The sequence below is a fragment of the Gopherus flavomarginatus genome, chromosome 3 (genome assembly GCF_025201925.1).
Source record: "Gopherus flavomarginatus isolate rGopFla2 chromosome 3, rGopFla2.mat.asm, whole genome shotgun sequence".
Lineage (NCBI taxonomy): Eukaryota > Metazoa > Chordata > Testudines > Testudinidae > Gopherus > Gopherus flavomarginatus.
In genome coordinates, this window is record NC_066619.1 from 150100124 (window position 1) to 150119680 (window position 19557).

Genomic DNA, 19557 nt, shown 5'->3' on the forward strand with positions numbered 1-19557 from the left:
AACCACACTCTTAATTTTTACATTGATTGCTTCAGGAAAAAAACTGACCATAAAATCCTTAAACATCACATCCACCACAATCTCTTCACCACCGAGAGGATAGCCATACAATCCCTGAAATCTCACCACCAGATAGTGATCAAACCAGCAGACAAAAGGGAGTGCCATCATAGTCCTCAACAATTAACAAGACCAACCAACAATTCTCCGACACCAACTTCTACAGTATAAAGAACTCGAAGAAGACCCCACACCACAGTTAACCCAGAAATTTGAGGCTATCATCAAATCTTTCCCCAAACAACTCCAGGAGAAACTCTACAACCTCACCCCCCATGAATGCACCCCAAGGACCTTCTATATACTTCACAAGATACATAAACAAGGGAACCCAGGCAGAACCTTCATATCTGGCCACAGCACTCTTACTAAAGGAATATCAGGACTCATAGGAACCATCCTCAAACCACTCACCACACAAAGGGCCAGTTTCCTCCAAGACACAACTGACTTCCTCCATAAACTCTGCAACATTAACAACCTCCCTCAGAACACCGTCGTTGCCATCATGGATGTCACTTCTCTACATACCAACATCCTTCACAGTGACAGCATAGTTGCCTGGCTCTAATATTTACAAGACAATGGACAGCCCTCTGAGATCCACCCTGCGACGTTGCAAGCTATATGATTTTATGAAAATATGCTAATGAGTTTGAATATAATGTAACTGAAATATGCTTCATGCAAAAGGTCTCTTGTAAGGTATCATTACAAAGCTTATAATCTACTGAGTATTTGTATAAATGTATCACTCTTGTACCTGAAAACTAGAAATATGAAATAGAACTCTGAGGGCCTATTGTAATTATGCAATTGTGGGCCATTAATGGCGGTTTGGAATCTTGATGGCTTCCATCAACCAGGACAATTGACTGTAGATGGCTCTGTTTTACTTGTGAGTATTCCTGTATACGAGTGTGCTGGCAAGTGGGTAATGAAGTCTTATAGTGACATGTGATCTTGTCACCTGAACTGGAATCCATCTTTAACCTGGTGCTTTTCCATTGAGAAGGAGAGGGAGGGAACCTGGAGAGGGACAAAGGATTCCCACCTTATGCAAAAGATATATAAGTGGGTGGAACAGAACAAAGTGGGGGAGCTATCATGAGAAATCCCCTAGCTACCATCTGAGCTGGAACAAGGGCTGTACCAGGGGAAAGGATTGTGCCCAGACTAGGCAGGCATCCAGTCTGTGAAAGAAACTTATTGAAACGTCTCTGAGGGTGAGATTTTATCTGTATTCAGTTTTATTACTGTATTAGGTTTAGATTTGCGTGTTTTATTTTATTTTACTTGGTAATTCACTTTGTTCTGTCTGCTACTACTTGGAACCACTTAAATCCTACTTTCTGTATTCAATAAAATCACTTTTTACTTATTAATTAACCCAGAGTATGTATTAATACCTGAGGGGGGCAAACAGCTGTGCATCTCTCTCTCTCAGTGTTATAGAAAGCAAACAGTTTATGAGTCTACCTTGTATAAGCTTTATACAGGGTAAAACGGATTTATTTGGGGTTTGATATTTTCATCCTCTGCATGGATGATAAACTCCCTCATAGATTTCAACAACTTACCACCACCCGTCCATTAAACTCTCTGTGGAGCACTCCCACACTAGCATCAATTTCCTGGACACCACAATCAGCTTCAACAATGGAACCTTACAGACAACTATACACAAGAAACCCATGGATCACCACAGCTACCTTCACAGATCCAGTAACCACCCAAAACACACCAAGAAATCTGTTCTCTACAGCCAGGCATTCAGATACCACAGAACAGGACACACACCTTAACATACTCAAAATTGTCAGGAATTGGGGCCTGCAGCAGAGCTAGTCTCCAGGCAGCCTCGTCAGTACAGCTGGCCTGCAACAGCTGCCTGATAACCACGCAACCTGATTGGCTTCCGAGGCCAGCAGGCTGGTTCTTAAGCCAGGAACAGAAGCAGCTCATACTCTCAACACTCATGCCCACCAGTGTGCCTGCTCCTGGGCCACCTTATTCCTATCTGGTCCTGCCTTGCACCCAGCCTTGCCTCTCTCCCATCCCTGCCTTGAACCCTTCCTAGCCTGCTACCCTGCTTGCTCAAGTTCCTGACCTCTGGTTTTGAACCTTGCCTCTGGCTCCTGACTATGGACTCTGGCTCGACTCCCGGCTCTTATGATTTCTGGTCTTAACCCTAGCTCTGGCAACTGACTACAGCTCTGGCTCCGGCCTGCCGCCTGCTTTGGACACTAAGCTAGACCACCCTCATCCTGGCCGGCTGGCAAAAACTGCCTTTACCAAATAAGGAAACTCCACCAGAGAAGTAAATCGATTCAAGGAACAGGCCACCCAAATACCCCAAGAGAAGCTGCTAAATACAGAAATAACCCCCCTACCTCAAACTGCACACCCCTACTTGTCACCTGCCACCTCACACTAGACTCCAAACAGGATATCATCAAACAGCTACAACCCATGCTCAATGGGGACCCCATCCTGAATGAAATCTTTCCTGAATCTCCTCTTCTGGCCTTCAAACAACCTCCCAGCCTCTCCAAGCTCATTATCAGAAGCAAGCTCCACACAAACCAGGCCACATCAACTCAAAGCAGTACTAGACTCTGCCAGAAAAACAGATGCAAAACCTGCAGCCATCTCTCCACTACGACAATGATCAACACCCTCCACATCACACCCTTCAAGATCCATGGGTCCTACACATGCCTATCACAACACATGGTGTACCTCATCCAATGCGCTCAATGCCTCAACAACAACTATGTGGGTGAAACCAGACAATCACTACACTTCCGAATAAACTCACACAGGAAAATGATAAAAGACAAAAACACCCTATCACCTGTGGGTGAATACTTTTCACACAACAATCACTCTATACCTGACCTCTCAGTCCTCATCCTCAAAGGAAACCTGCACAACACTTTCAAAAGATGAGCCTGGGCACTTAAATTCATAATTCTACTAGACACTAAAATCACAGACTGAACAGTGACACCAGATGTAAGCCTTATTACAACAATCTGTAACCCATTAACCAGCACCCCCTTTTTTCCCCTCATATGACTGCAGAGGTGTCAATAGGCCACTCCACCTTGAATGATTCCTTAGATTAGAATATGTATTAACTACCTATGCTAAACAAATCTGCTCCACCTTGTATTTAACTTTGCTGCTCGAAGTACCTTTTCTGGACTTGAAGAACTCTGTGTAACTCAAAAGTTTGTCTCTTTCACTGACAGAAGTTGGTCCAATACAAGATATTATCTCACCCACCTTGTCACAGTTAAACACATCCCTCTAACCATGTAGCATCAGTGTAAATACGACAGAATCTCTCCCATATCATCCTGGTAATCTAACCTGGAACTCCTTTCCTATACCCAGTTCCAAGACAGCCACTTTAGTGTAGTTCATTTCAAAACTGACCATTTTCCCCACAATCCATTTTGTAATACTTTCCCATTGACAATAAATGTATTTGTATAGCATGCTCTACAATACTTTTCTTATAGCATTTCTAAATTTTAATAATAATTTTCCAGTGTTTTTAAGTACCTTTACAATATTTGGTAGAGAAGTAACTGGATTTGATGCTCTGACAATGTAGTATCTGCAAACCCACATTATTTGTTCTCAAACATACTCAGGTATTATATTTCAAGAGTGATATTCACTGAAGTAAGCCTATCCTAAACTTTTATACGTAAGGATGTGGTAGATTCTCCACCACTTGAAGTCTTTAATTCAAGCTTAGATGTCTTTGTAAAGATGCTCTTGATCAACTTCAAGATATGGGCTAGGTTCAAGAGTAACTGGGTGAAATCCCATGGCCTGTGTTTTATAGGAGGTCAGAGTAGATGATCATTATAGTCCCGTCTGGCCTTCATATATACGCATCTAGCACCTTCCATCTGAAAGGAAACCTAAAAGTTTTATACATGATGCATTGATCTGTACACCCCCCCTGCTGACACGCTGTCAGAGCTGGAATGAGAAGGGGGGTTCAAATTATCATGAAGGAAGACGAGGCAGACTTGCAAACCTGCACAGACTGATATTTCTTGGGGAAATCCAGTTCCACCCCTGCAGCTCTTGGGGCATATGTGTAGAGATCTGGCCCCTCTACACTTCTCCTTTGGCCGCATAGTTTGTTCTGGAGCCGCGCTGCCACTGACACCTCCACAATCACTGCCCACCCAGCCAGAAGCTGGCTAAATACCACGCCCCAGTAGGAGAGTCATGGGAGACAAGGCTGGAGGAGGGGTCTAAATTCAATGCGGGGGTGTAGGGACAAGGGATGGAGGGATGGACCTGGCCAGGCCCACGGCTAAGGAAGAGGAATCTGAAAGTGGGGATTTTCAAGCCATCTCAAAAGGAAAGCCCCGCCCCTGCAGCCCTCTCCCTACTTGGGGCCCTGCAGTGCTACTGCTGGGGTTGAAGTCACCCAGATAAGCCACCGCATGGAGAGCTGAGGGACCTCGACCACAGTGAGCCAAGGTAACCACTACAGATGCGCAGCCCTTAGGTGGCTGGACCAGGGCAGAGCTGAGGCTGGCGCTAGAGCTGTGCACCCCCATTGAGGTTATTATTGAGAGGGACAGGAAGCTGGCCTCTGTAGGGGCCTGAGGGAAAACAGATGGATTTTGTGGGGGCAAAGGAAACCGAACTAAAATCTGACATGGGGAAAGGCAGGAACTGTGGGGTTTAGGGGGGTGGAGCGGGGATGCAGAAAAGCCAGCAGAGAATAAATGGTATCTGAGGAGTCTAGGAGGAGATCAGATGGGTAGTAAGGGGGGCCCACTATAAAATAAGCTTGGCGGGGACATCCAGAAACTATGAACCCTGTCCCTGCTTCTTGGCTCCCTAGATACCACATACAGGAGGAGGAGATCTGATTGAGTGTATTTTAGGGTGGGAAGGGAAGATATCTTATCCAGTTAGCCAGAATAGCACAACCTGAGCTGAGATTGGATCAGGTCCCCAGGCTAACGTCTTGCTCTCTCAGAAAGTGCTGAGGGAACTCTAAGGTCCACTCAGGGTAAGCAAGCCAGGAAGCAGAAACCTTTCATCATCTACTTCCCCATTTCCTCCAGCTCCCAGCTTCGCCCCGGGAATATGTATGCTAGACTTTCATGTCAATTGTTGGGTGCTGCTTGGTGCACCAAGCTCATCAGCGCTCTGGCATGATTTCCGACCTTCCTGTCGGTCTTCGAGGAGATAAGGAAGCAGGAAGCATTATTCATACTTGCTGTGTTGGTGCTCAGCACCAAAGTGGCACTGAGTACAAATGTGTACGCAGCTGCTAGCAGGGAAGGTATTGGAGTCACTCTCCCCTGTATTCTACCAGCTCTCTAAAGGCAACTTGTCTTTGACCTGTTCTGAGTATGGATGAAGGACGCCTATTCAGACAAGGATTGGAGCAGGGAGAAACTGCCAGGAGTTGCACAACAGGTGATTTGAGCATATCTAATTGTTAGGATGATTCACCTTTGCTCATCGTGTTTATTATTAGGAAACGTGCTGCATTTATCTACAAAGCATCCCTGTGATTAATGGCAAAGTGGAGGCTTATGGCTGTTAAAACACCGAACCCAGAAGGATTCGAGTAAATCCAGATGAATTAGGAAGCAAGAACAATGACAACAAAGGGACAGGAAGCTGGGTTTTAACAAATGGATGAAAACCTTTTGGATCGAAATGCTGAGAAAACTGCCAATTAATAAGAATTCTTTGAATTGTCTGGAGCGAATTGGGCTGAATTAGGAGGAATCTCAGGAGTAGAGGAAATGTTTCTCCTAGAACTGCCCCAGAGTAGAGGAACTGCTCCAAATACCACAGACAGCCCTTCTTTCTCTCAGCTATGTCAGCTGGAGTTTTGCCATTGGTTTCATTAAGGGGCAGGATTCGATCCAGTAAGAGTCTGTCATTATTCATTTATATACTGAGTTGTTTTCTAAATTGCCACAGGCAATTTTACGAAGGTAGTCTGAATACATTCCATTGATCCTTTTGTGATAGAACATTGGAGGTTAAAAGAAAAAGCAGGGAAGGAGAAATGGTACCATTTTTCTATTGGGTGGGAGCCAGAGAGCAGAGTGGTGGATGTTTTACAAGACGAAACGTTTCTGGGTACATGATAAAGGTCCAAGGGAGCTGGGGAACTCAAGCCATCTGTGGCAGCTCATGCTTCTAGCTCTGGACATCCCTGGTTGAGTCCCAAGCGTGTTGGCCAAGTTGGCGGCTGTCAGAGATAAGCAAACCCTGACACAGGCCAGCCCTGGAGCTCAGGGGACAGGAGTCGGAGCTTTATGGCATAACAGCGCATCATTCTGATTTTATGTTATATCACCCCCTGCATGTTCAATAATTGGCAGCAGAGAGAAATCCCAACATACCAGTCTCTCGATCCTTCCGCTCTGGTCTCTAAACTCTCCTGAGGATTGTCTGGCCAGGACATCACTGTACTGGATACTAGTGACTTTAAAGTTGCCATTGTAATAGAACAGCCTCTGATCTGAAAGGAAAGAAAAGGAATGAGGAATACTTGCATTACAGCCCATCAAGGGCTGACTCAGATCACTCTGGGGTTTCCTGGGAAAACATTTGATGGCCCAAGAGTGGGCAGGCTTTCACCTGCATTAATGCCATTAAGATGGCAGCGGTGCAAGAGCTGGCAGCAGTGGATGAAAGCTTCCTGTTGAATAGAACAGGGTTGGGGGTTGACCCTTCCATGTGGACCGAACAGAGCTGTAACAATGCGGGGGCAGATCATCCGATTCCCCAGGAGGGTATCCCGATCAACCTCTCTGCCAACAAGCTGCAGTTCATATTCAACCCCACACGGCACCAGAGCGTGGGCAAGAAATATCGAACGGGCCCACTGCCCTCCCGGGCTGACCCACAACTGTGTGTGTTGCAGTGGTGCTTAGGAACCACACTCAAGGATCAGGGTCCCATCGGGCCAGGCACTGTACAAGCACATAGCAAAGAAGAGCTCACAGTCCGAATGAGACAGGCCGGGTGAGAGATGAAGGGACCAACAGAACGGATAGTTTCTCAGGAAGCGCTGGTTACTTGGCAAACCAGAGCCACACGGCAGTGATGTGCAGGCATCACAGCAGAGGTGGGTTTAGAGGAAGGATCTGAAAAGAGTACAAGACAGTGGTCTTATGACCAAGAGACAATAGCGACAGTGATACTTGCTACCCCATGTGGCAGGAGGCAGCATGGAGCAGAGATTGCTGAAGGGGGAAAGAAGCAGGAGATGTCGAAGTTGGTGGTAATTCCCCCTGAGATGAGTTTTAATTCTGCTGATGGGAACACTGGCTCCCAGTAACTTGCAAAGCACCTGAACCTGAGGCAGCTGCACCATACCACCTGCCCAAACAGTGAAATCAACACAATACTTACTATAGGCCAAAAAATACACCAGGAGGCCAAAGGTGATTGCTGCTGCCATCGCTATAGCCACAGCGATTACAGCACTCTTCCAGGGCTTGAAAAATCTCGGTTTGGTGGCCAACTGCTGAACTCTGAAAAGCAAAGGGGGAAAAACATCCCCTGCTATTAGTAAATGTACCAATAATCCCAATCTGTCATTTCCCCCGTGACCTCCCCATCCCAGACAAAATGCTCCAGGGTACTGCTGCCACCCTAAACAGTCAAAAAGCCTGAGTCGGCCCTTAAAAATCACAAGATTGGCTTTACAATCATGAGAGTTTAGGAAAAACAAGTGCTGGGTTCTTTCTATTTGCTTTCTGGTTATTGAACCTTTAGGGGTCGCCTGGGTCACATTTTCAAACTTCTCTTCATGGTCAAGTGTTCTAAAAACCTACTACTTTCTTTAAATGAAAGCCAACAGGTTCACATAACTCCAGGAGCAGGATTTCTAATAAAGACACCAAATATCATGAGACTTGCAGTAAAATCACAAGAGTTGGCAGTGAGATAGGTCAAACATTATACTTCTCTTTAAAAAGGGGAACAAATAGAATCCAAGGTATTATAGACCAATCGGCCTAAATTCAACACTGGAAAGATACTGAAACAAATTATTAAACAATCAGTTTGTAAGGACCTAGAGGATCATAGGGTTATAAGGAATAGCCAGCATGGAATTGTCAAGAACAAATTATGCCAACCTAATTTCCTTCTTTGACAGGGTTACTGGCCTAGTGAATAGGAGGAAAGCAGTTGACACGATAGATCTTGATTTTAGTAAGGCTTTTGACACAGTCTCACATGCATTCTCATAAGCAAACTAGTGAAATGTGGTCTAAATAAAATTATTAGAAGGTGGATGCAAACCTGGTTGAAAGATAGCACTCAAAGTATCAACGGTTTACTATCAAAATGAGAGGATATATCTACTGGGACCCCTTGGGGGTCAGTCCTGGGTCTGGTACTATTCAATATTTTTATTAATGACTTAGATAATTGAGTGGAGGATATAACTGGTAGTACTCCTGAAAAGGATCTGAGGGTTATAGTGGATCACAAATTGAATACGAATCAACAATGGGATGCAGTTGTAAAAAAGGCTAAAATCATTCTGGGGTGTATTAACAGAAATGTTGTATGTAAGACATGGGAGCTTTGCGAACAGGGGCTGCTAACAGGGAGTTTCGCAAGGGAGTTTGGAAGGGGAGTGGGAAGGGGGCAAAGGCCCCTTGCTGTTTTTTGTTTTAAAACCTATAAACTAGTCTACAGTCAAAACTTCTTGCTTTAAACAACTCCTTCATTAACTAAGAGACAATGGAGGCAGAAGCGCAGCAGCAGAGTGGGAGCTATCCAGTTTATTGTGCTGAGCGCGGCATGTATGATTATCTGCCCTGTGGGCAGGGGGCGTATGTGTGCAAGCGGTGCAAGGAGCTCCTGGCCCTCAGAGACCGCGTAAGGGCTTTGAAGGCCAGAGTGGCAGAACTGGAGGAACTAAGAGAGGCAAAGAGGTATGCTGATGAGGCTTTCCGGGACACTGTAGAATTGTCCCACCTCCGGTCAGACAGCCCCTGCGCTGTTGAGGAGGATGAAAGGCCCAGGGAAGCAAAGCAGTCTATGGGAGCAGAGGGAAACCTTCCCATAGTTGAGACCCTGCTTCCAGATGGTATTGGGGTATCCTCTTGCACTGAGGTTACCTCTCCGGGGGAGAGAACTCCAGTTACTAGGAAAAGGCAGGTGTTAATAATGGAAGGTTTGATCATTAGAAACATAGATAGCTGGGTTTGTGATGACCGGGAGAACTCTATAGTGACTTGCCTGCCTGGTGCAAAGGTTGCAGATCTCTTGAGGCATCTAGACAGACTTATGTGTAGTGCTGGGGAGGAGCCGGTGGTCGTGGTACATGTAGGTACCAATGACATAGAGAAGGGTAGAAGAGATGCCCTGCAGGCCAAATTCAGGCTTCTAGGGAAGAGACTGAAATCCAGGACCTCTATGGTGGCATTCTCAGAAATGCTCCCAGTTCCATGCGCAGGGCCAGGTAGGCAGGTAGAGCTTCAGAGTTTCAATGCATGGATGAGACGATGGTGTAGAGAGGAGGGGTTTACATTCATTAGGAACTGGGGAAACATTTGGGATGGGGGGAGCCTATACAGGAGAGATGGGCTCCACCTAAACCAAAGTGGAACCAGACTGCTGGCACTAACCATTAAAAAGGTTGTAGAGCAGTTTTTAAACTAGGAGATGAGGGAAAGCCGACTGCTGCAGAGGAGCATGTGGATTGGACAGAGACTTCTCTTAGAGGAGAGTCTATTGATCGAGGTTCTCAAGGTTTTAGTCAGGAACAGAGGATGGAAGAGGATAATATAAGGGCCAGATCAGACGAGAAACATTCACATAAAAAGGCATCTGACACATAAGACAAGGGCAGACAAATAAACAGGGACAAGTTTTTAAAGTGCTTGTACACAAATGCTGGAAGTCTAAATAATAAGATGGGTGAACTAGAGTGCCTTGTGATAAAGGAGGATATTGATATAATAGGCATCACAGAAACCTGGTGGACTGAGAGCAATCAATGGGACACAATCATTCCGGGGTATAAAATATATCGGAAGGACAAAACAGGTCATGCAGGGCAGGGAGTGGCACTATATGTGAAAGAAAATGTAGACTCAAATGAAGTAAAAATCTTAAGTGAATCCACATGTTCCGTACAATCTCTATGGATAGTAATTTCATGCTCTAATAAGAATATAACATTAGGGATCTATTATTGACCACCTGACCAGGACAGTGATAGTGATGATGAAATGCTGAGGGAGATTAGAAAGGCTATCAAAATTAAGAACCCAATAATAGTGGGGGATTTCAATTATCCCCATATTGACTGGGAACACGTCACCTCAGGATGAAATGCAGAGACAAAATTTCTCAATACCTTAAATGACTGTTTCTTGGAGCAGCTGGTATGGGAACTCACAAGGGGAGAGGCAACTCTAGATTTAGTCCTGAGTGAAGCACAGGAGCTGGTCCAAGAGGTAATTGTAACAGGACCGCTTGGAAATAGTGACCATAATATAATGACATTTAACATCCCTGTCGTGGGAAGAACATCTCAACAGGCCAACACTGTGGCATTTAATTTTAAAAAGGGAAACTATGCAAAAATGAGGGGGTTAGTTAAACAGAAATTAAAAGGTACAGTGACTAAAGTGAAATCCCTGCAAGCTGCATGGGCACTTTTTAAAGACACCATAATAGAGGCCCAACTTAAATGTATACCCCAAATTAAGAAACACAGTAAAAGAACTAAAAAAGTGCCATCGTGGCTTAACAACCATGTTAAAAGAGTGGAAGTCAAATCCTAGTGAGGTAAATAGAAAAGAACATAAACAATGCCAAATGAAGTGTAAAAATGTAATAAGAAAAGCCAAAGAGGAGTTTGAAGAATGGCTAGCCAAAAACTCCAAAGGTGGTAATAATCAGAATTAGGAAGCCTGCTACACAACCAGAGGGGCCCCTCAATGATAGAGATAGAAAAGGAGCGCTTAAAGACAATGAAGTCATTGCGGAGAAACTAAACGAATTCTTTGCTTCAGTCTTCACAGCTGAGGAAGTTAGGGAGATTCCCAAACCTGAGCCGGTTGTTGTAGGTGACAAATCTGAGGAACTGTCACAGACTGAAGTGTCACTAGAGGAGGTTTTGGAATTAATGGATAAACTCAACATTAACAAGTCATCAGGACCAGATGGCATTCACCCAAGAGTTCTGAAAGAATTCAAATGTGAAGTTGCGGAACTATTAACTAGAGTTTGTAACCTGTCCTTTAAATCAGCTTCTGTACCCAACGACTGGAAGATAGCTAATGTAACATCAATATTTAAAAATGGCTCTAGAGGTGATCCTGAAAATTACAGACCAGTAAGTCTAACGTCAGTACCGGGCAAATTAGTCGAAACAATAGTAAAGAATAAAATTGTCAGACACATAAAAGAACATAAATTGTTGGGCAAAAGTCAACATGGTTTCTCTAAAGGGAAGTCGTGTCTTACTAATCTATTAGAGTTCTTTGAAGGAGTAAACAAACATGTGGACAAGGGAGATCCAGTGGACATAGTGTACTTAGATTTCCAGAAAGCCTTTGACAAGGTCCCTCACCAAAGGTTCATATGTAAATTAAGTTGTCATGGGATAAAAGGGAAGGTCCTTTCATGGACTGAGAACTGGCTACAAGATAGGGAACAAAGGGTAGGAATTAATGGTAAATTCTCAGAATGGAGAGGGGTAAATAGTGTTCCCCAAGGGTCAGTCCTAGGACCAATCCTATTCAACTTATTCATAAATGATCTGGAGAAAGGGTAAACAGTGAGGTGGCAAAGTTTGCAGATGCCACTGAACTGCTCAAGCTAGTTAAGACCAAAGCAGACTGTGAAGAACTTCAAAAAGATCTCACAAAACTAAGTGATTGGGCAACAAAATGGCAAATGAAATTTAATGTAGATAAATGTAAAGTAATGCACATTGGAAAATATAACCCCAACTATACATACAATATGATGGGGGCTAATTTAGCTACAACAAATTAGGAAAAAGATCTTGGAGTCAGCGTGGATAGTTCTCTGAAGATGTCCATGTAGTGTGCAGAGGCGGTCAAAAAAGCAAACAGGATGTTAGGAATCATTAAAAAGGGGATAGAGAATAAGACGGAGAATATATTATTGCCTTTATATAAATTGATGATACGTCCAAATCTTGAATACTGCTTACAGATGTGGTTGCCTCATCTCAAAAAAAAATACTAACACTAGAAAAGGTTCAGAGAAGGGCAACTAAAATGATTAGGGGTTTGGAGAGGGTCCCATATGAGGACAGATTAAAGAGGCTAGGACTTTTCAGCTTGGAAAAGAGGAGACTAAGGGAGGATATGATAGAGGTATATAAAATCATGAGTGATGTGGAGAAAGTGGATAAGGAAAAGTTATTTACTTATTCCCATAATACAAGAACTAGGGGTCACCAAATGAAATTAATAGGCAGCAGGTTTAAAACAAATACAATGAAGTTCTTCTTCACACAGCGCACAGTCAACTTGTGGAACTCCTTGCTTGAGGAAGTTGTGAAGGTAGGACTATAACAGCGTTTAAAAGAGAATTGGATAAATTCATGGAGGTTAAGTCCATTAATGGCTATTAGCCAGGATGGGTAAGGAATGGTGTCCTTAGACTCTGTTTGTTTGTCAGAGGGTGGAGCTGGATGGCAGGAGAGAGATCACTTGATCATTACCTGTTAGGTTCACTCCCTCTGGGGCACCTGGCATTGGCCACTGTTGGTAGACAGGATACTGGGCTAGATGGACCTTTGGTCTGACCCAATATTGCCGTTCTTATGTTCTTATGTTCTTGTCTACTTGACACTGGTGAGGCCTCAGCTGGAGTCCTGTGCCCACTTCTGGGCACCACAATTTAGGAGATAGGTGGACAAATTGGAGAAAGTCCAGAAAAAAGTAACAAAATGATCAAAGGTTTAGAAAACCTGACCTATGAGAAAATGTTTAAAAAACTGAGCATGTTTAGTCTTGAGTATAGAAGATTGTGGGGAGACCTGATAGCCTTCAAATCTGTTAAGGGCCGTTATGGAGAGGACAGCGTATATTTGTTTTCGGTGTCCTCTGAAGTTGGGCCAAAAAGTAATGGGCTTAATCTGCAGCAAAGAAGACGTAGGTTAAATATCAAGAAATACTTTCTAGCTATAAGGGTAGTTAAATCCTGGACAGGCTTCCAAGGGAAGTTGTGGAATCTCCATCATTGGAACGTTAAGAACAGGTTGGACAAACACCTGTCAGGGATGGTCTAGGTTGACTTGGTCCTGCCTCGACCTCTTGAGGTCCCTTCCAGCCCTACATTTCTATGATCCTATAGTGGGGGGCCCCTCTTGGCCACATTTCTAGTCGTTAAAACAATCTGCATTAGGACTAGGGATGAAGTCACCTCTCACTGAAGAGCTCCTCCTTACGTTTCCCCATAAGCAATGCAGAGTTCAAGATACTGCATACTCTGAAGATCTAGAGATACCAACCCTCACACTGCAGCAGCCTACTTGATGGTCTGGGTGATATCTCGGGCGTAAACTGGTTAGAAAATGGGTGGGAAAGTGGCAAAGGACATAACTTTCATAAACTCCACAAGAATCAAATCATGGTCCCATTGAATCACAAAGCATTTTACTTGGATTTCAGTGGGATCAGGATCTGGTCCCAGCTGTACAAAATGAGAGGAACTTGCACTGGCTTGGTGTTGCCTGGGGACCATGTTTAGCTCCTTTAATAAGCAGTTTCAAGTCTGATTCAATGAGACATGCAACCGCTGACACCATGGCCAGCGCTGGCCTCAGGAGTGTTTTGAGAAGCGGTGGCGTAAGTTAAAATAGGGTGTGGGGGCAAAAGGCACATTACTCTTTCCTGCAATACACACACCCTTTCTGCCTCCATTGGCCTGCAATTTACACGCATTTTGATCACCTACTGAATGCCAAATGAATGCAAGTTACAGTACTTCACCACCTACACCCATTTTTCAGTGCAACGTGTGTAACTATCCCTGCTGTTTACATCACCATGGCATTTGGACCACAGTCTCCCATGGGGGCAATGGATGCATCCACTCACTCCAGGCTGCATTCGGAACACAGACCACAAAGAGATCGAACATGAACAAGACCAAATGGGGTCCTTGTCTGTTGAGGGCTTGCTCCCTGTACAGTCTTTCCAAGTGCTTGCTGTCAGACTGGCTTTAAAAAGTTCTAAAAAGATGCATCACTGAACAGGATAATGACAGGATAATGACTTCAGCATTTCCAGTTGTAGTTGGGCCCAATAGCCTGCAAAGCTCAGATTCGCCTACAGAGCCCCAGTCCAGAAAAAAAGGGAAAAAAACCTTCAGTACATACTTAACTTTAGCCACACAAGTCCCACTGGATTTTTGTGTGTGCTGTAGCATGTCTTTTAAACTTGCTGTTGGTTATGACAGCTCTTTGGCAACATGAAACCAAAATCTGTTACTTGTAATGCAATTGTCTCCAATTTGCAATATGCCCATCTAAAAGTACATTACAGCACTCAAAGACTTCAGATTAAGTAGGTATTTAGGTGTCTTGTGCTGGATCAGGGACCTAGATTTGAACTTTCCAAAATTTAGGGGGAGGTGGATTGAACTGGGACCTTGGCTCGATTACAGAGAAAGGCACCAGCTGCTAAATTTGAATAGGGATCCCAACTTCCCTAAAGCTGGCAGAGCCTGCTTTATAAAAAATACAAACAAACCTAGCTGCGCATGTACAAACAAGAGCCAATGCTGATTCAACCGTCATTGAAATGCTCCCATGCTGCTTTCGAATGAACAACAGAGTCATTAGCTGTAGTTCTCAGCACCACCAACGCCCTGAAGGTTCTGATTTCTATTTCCTGCCCGGGTTTGTCGCAATGTATTTTCAGTAAGGAATAATGTGATTGCTTTATTAGTGAGATAAGGCAGGTGCTGCAGCTCCAATAGCTCATGACTGTTCTTGTTCCAAAACTCACTTGAATTCAAACCTAACGAAAGCTCCTCTGACATCAGTGCAGTACAGCGAGCCTTAGCCAGGATGGGGTTCTGTGCAGGGCACTTAGAAATTTCTTTCACGAGACGAGCCTTCTGAGAAGTCAAGCTAGTGTACTCCCTTGCTTCCCAGATCTACAATTGAATTCAGAGATTTGCCCTGTAGCTGCAGGATAAGTGATGCAATTCTTTTACATGATCTCCAAATGGCAAGCTTTCTTTCCAAACAGAAGGAGGCTACGCACATTACTCAGGCCTGATCAATGCAGTTTTTGTACTGGCATAACTATTTTGGTTAGGGGTGTGATTTTTTTTCTTATAACAAAATTGTTACATTGTTACAACCTCTAGCGTGGACGTAGTTTTATCAATATAAAAAGTCCCTTATACCAATATTATATATTTCCCATCTCTTAAAGAAATAAGCTATATCAATATAAGCACCTTTATACCAGTATAACTGCATTTGCAATAGGAGGGTTGCACTGCTTTAAATATACCATAGGATAGTATTAAAATATACTACAGCAACTTGTGTATAGACAAGCCCCTGAGATACAGTGTCACACCTAGATGCAAAAAAACCCTTCAGTTCTCTGCTTCAAGAAATCACAAATGAAAAACGACCGTGATATTTTTCTATCCAGTTTCATGCTCTGAGAGGCAGCTCCATGGCCCATCTCATCCTCACTCTGCATTAGGGTGACCAGACAGTAAGTGTGAAAAATTGGGATGGGGGTGGGGGGTAATAGGTGCCTATATAAGAAAAAGCCCCAAATACCAAGACTATCCCTATAAAATCGGGACATCTGGTCAGCCTACTCTGCATTCCATCATCATTTACATGCACAAATTCACCACTGTGCAAGATCGCACTGGTGCTTTGTTTCCATATTAAAATGCACAGTAGCTGAATAGATGCATATCCTATTACAGATTAAAAGTTGCAAAGGGTGCTGCTACAGTTAGGAAGAACACAGGTTGAACTAGTTCTTTTCCTTTGTATTGGTTTGCAAAGACAATGCCATATTTTGTACAATCTTAAAAAAAAGTTTCAGTGCATTTAAAGACTAAATCTCACCAACTCAGAACCAACATTTTTTTTTGTTTCAAGTTTCCAGGGAGAGATTATAACCATCAGTAAATTTAAAATATGTTAAACTTCATCAACAGTAAAATGTCTTACTAAATTAGACCCCCGAGCTTGCAATGCAATGGCATTGCAGGATCAGGACCTTATTCTTTTAACTCCATAATAAACTACTCTCTGGAGATAATAGTTTCATTGTCAATTTCAGTGGGCTCACTTGTGGAGTACGGAGCTACTCAGGGAAAGGGTATCACAATCTGTCCCTGAGTAATTAGTCACACAGGCAAAAACACAGGATTCATGCCACAGAAGCTTTGCCCTTTGAAAAAAGGCACCTTAAATTGTTCAACTTGGGGGCAGGAGGGACCAGCTAAGTTAGGGGAAATATAAGGGAACAGCCTCAGCCACCATACATTTCTAAATGGAAGCCAAAGCTTTAAGGTCTAGCTAAGTCTAGCTAAGGATTTCCACTTGAATTTGCTTTTCTGGCCCATGATCCAACTCCCGCATCAAGCCTGGCTCTCCGAGTCATCCTGCCCATGAGCCCCACCCACCCATCAAACCCCAGGTTCCCCTCGCATCCAGCCCGTGAACCCCCCCAAACCATAACTCCCTTTTATCCAGACCAGAGGCTCTCAACCTTTCCAGAATACTGTACCCCTTTCAGAAGTCTGATTTGTCTTGTATACCCACAAGTTTCACCTTACTGAAAAATGACTTGCTTACAAAATCAGACATAAAAACACAAAAGTGTCACAGCACACTAATACTGACAAATAGCTGACTTTCTTATTTTTAGCACATAAAATCAATTTAAATATAAATATTGTATTTACATTTCAGTGTATAGTAGACAGAGCAGTATAGAGTCACTGTGTGTATGAAATTGTAGTGTGTATTGACTTCGCTAGTGCGTTTTATGTTGTCCATTGTAAAACTAGGCAAATATCTACGTGAGTTGATGTATCCCTTGGAAGACCTCTGTGTACCCCCAGGGATATGCGCACCCCTGGTGGAGAACCACTGAGCCAGGCCATTCCACCAGCTTGCGCTTTCAATATGTGACCTTCCAGTTAGTTTCCCCTCCTCCTGCTTTCCCTGCAGTGAATCCCTTCTCCTCTGGGGGTGTGTACATTTCAGAATGGTCCATCATGAGTAGTGTGACCGGATGTCCCAATTTTATAGGCACAGTCCTGATATTCGGGGCTTTGTCGGATATAGGCGCCTATTACCCCTCACTCCCCTCCCAATTTTTCACACTTGCTGTCTTGTCACCCTAATCATGAGCAGCATTCTGCCTAAGCATCCTCACAGGGGGAGATGGGGAGAGGTTAAGCCACTGGGTTTTGGAACAGGGAAGTGAGGAGATGACTGGGGGCCTCGCTCCAGGTCCTTCAGACACATCTTAACGTAAACAAAATCTCTCCACAAACAGCATCCCCCAAGTCCAGCTCAGACGTCACCTACCTTTGAAGGTCCCATGGCACATCCCGGTAGGTTTGATAGCCTCGCTGGGATCGACTGAAGTCTCGAAAGCACCGTGAATGCTGCTGGTACATAAAGTCATCGCACGGCTGGGTGTTGCAGGGAGAATAGGATGGTAAGCGAAACGTCTTCATTGAGCTGCTTGTGGTACAACACTCAGCAGCGTGTGGGTTTATTGCAAAACGCAGGAACTGGCATGCATATAAAACCCCAAGCAGATGTGAGCATGGAGACGCCAAGCTGCCGATCAGCACTCAGTTGTGCTTGACACTGATGGGCTCACATGGCAGGGTGGCCACGCAGGCTAGGGGAGAAGACTTGTTCTTCACCAGACAGGATTCATAACAGGAAGCGCTTCACATTTCCCTTCAGTATTACTCCCTTTTTGGCAAGCTGATGTCACTGGGCTGTGACCTAAATGCTAGCACCCTCTAGTGCGAACTCCAGATCATATCCTTGTTCTTGAGCCTGCATCATTGGCCCTTCTACAGCTCCCCTCCTACACGATGAGGAGAGAGAGCAAATAAATGAATACAAAACAAATGGCTTCTGCCTGGCCAACTCTCCCCAGCTGCTCACTCCTCCCAGACTCACTTGGCATCAGGGATCACAACTACGTGTGCATCTGGCTGGGTAATGATATGTTAGGCACCTTGTGATTAACATAATCCCTGCCTTTGGGCCTGCGTAGCTCAGGGCTGCAGCCCTCACACGTGATGCGGGGCAGCCTTGAAGGTGTACCAAAGAGTTCTGTCTTTCATTTAGAGGGAGTGTCCATCCCTCTCCCTTGCAAAGACAACCTTGAGCACGATAAAAGCAGACAGGAGCTGACTGCTGGGGTTGAAAGCTTGCCCCTGATTTTTCCTAATGATCAGGTAATTCGCAGTCCCTCAAGACAGACTTTTGGGATCTTTGGAAATCACAGCGGTGGGGCCCTCTGGTTTTGGTTCAGTTCACAGCTGGGAGGGGAGCTGCTACCCAGGGTTATGCTGATAGCATTAGGCCTGCTGTGTGCCCCGCCCCAAAACCAGCTAACTGGCTGAGGTCACGCCCACTCCTGTGTCGGCACCTAGTGTGACTTGTCCTGACATGTAGGGGCAGCGTGGTCCAGTGGACTAAGGGTGAGATTTTCAAAAATGCTTATTTCCTAAGAGGAACTGTCAATAGGATTTGGGTGTCTCGCTCCCACAGGTGTTTCTGAAACCCTCACCCCAAAGACAGGTTGGAAAGGCAGTCTGACACTGACTGTCTCCACAGCCTTGGTCAAGTCACTTACTGTGATGGGGGATGCACCCCCCACACAGCCCTGATAGGGGTAACAAGGGCCTGAGAGGCCACTTAGGTCACCTGGCATCACCTGAGAGGAGGAGGGTGAGGGTTAGCTGAGAACGAAGCCTGGCTGGGACAGCACTGAAAACCAGGGAGCTGCAAGTAGAAGGGGGCTGAGAGGATGGCGTCTGCAGGTGTTCCCTGGGAGTCCCCCAGGAACAAGAAGGAAGCCCTGGGGGAGAATCATAGAACAATAGAGTTGGAAGGGACCGCAAGGGACATCTAGTCTCCAGGGCCGTCCTTAGGCATACGCAGCATACACGGCTGCGTAGGGCACCTGAAAATTTGGGGCACCCCCAGTGGCGGATTAACAAATTTGGCGCCCTATGGCCCTCAAAAAATTGCTGCCCCGCCTCTCCCCCTCCGCCAGCTCACCTCTGCTCCCCCGCGGCAAGCCTGGGAGGAATGGGGGAGAAGGGGAGTTGTGGCGCTCGGGGGATGGCAGCGGTGGAGTGGAGTTGAGCTGGGGCAGGAAGCGTTCCCTGCCCCCCCCAAGTCACTCCCCACACCTGCCGGCCCCAGCTCACCTTTGCTCCACCTCC

The 19557-nt window shown here is 45.0% G+C and overlaps 1 protein-coding gene across 1 annotated transcript in view; it reads right to left on the reverse strand.

The window, feature by feature from the left end:
* The window catches only part of LOC127047093 (transmembrane protease serine 11C-like), a 59601-nt gene extending 41597 nt beyond the window's left edge, over positions 1 to 18004 (reverse strand). Inside the window, exons 1-3 of the mRNA XM_050945036.1 lie at positions 17669 to 18004; positions 7489 to 7610; positions 6474 to 6592 (exon numbers count right to left, since the gene is read on the reverse strand). Of these exons, the coding sequence (XP_050800993.1) occupies positions 6474 to 6592; positions 7489 to 7610; positions 17669 to 17820 (393 nt within the window). The 5' untranslated portion in view covers positions 17821 to 18004. The remainder of the gene's footprint in view (positions 1 to 6473; positions 6593 to 7488; positions 7611 to 17668) is intronic.
* Positions 18005 to 19557: the final 1553 nt, after the last annotated feature.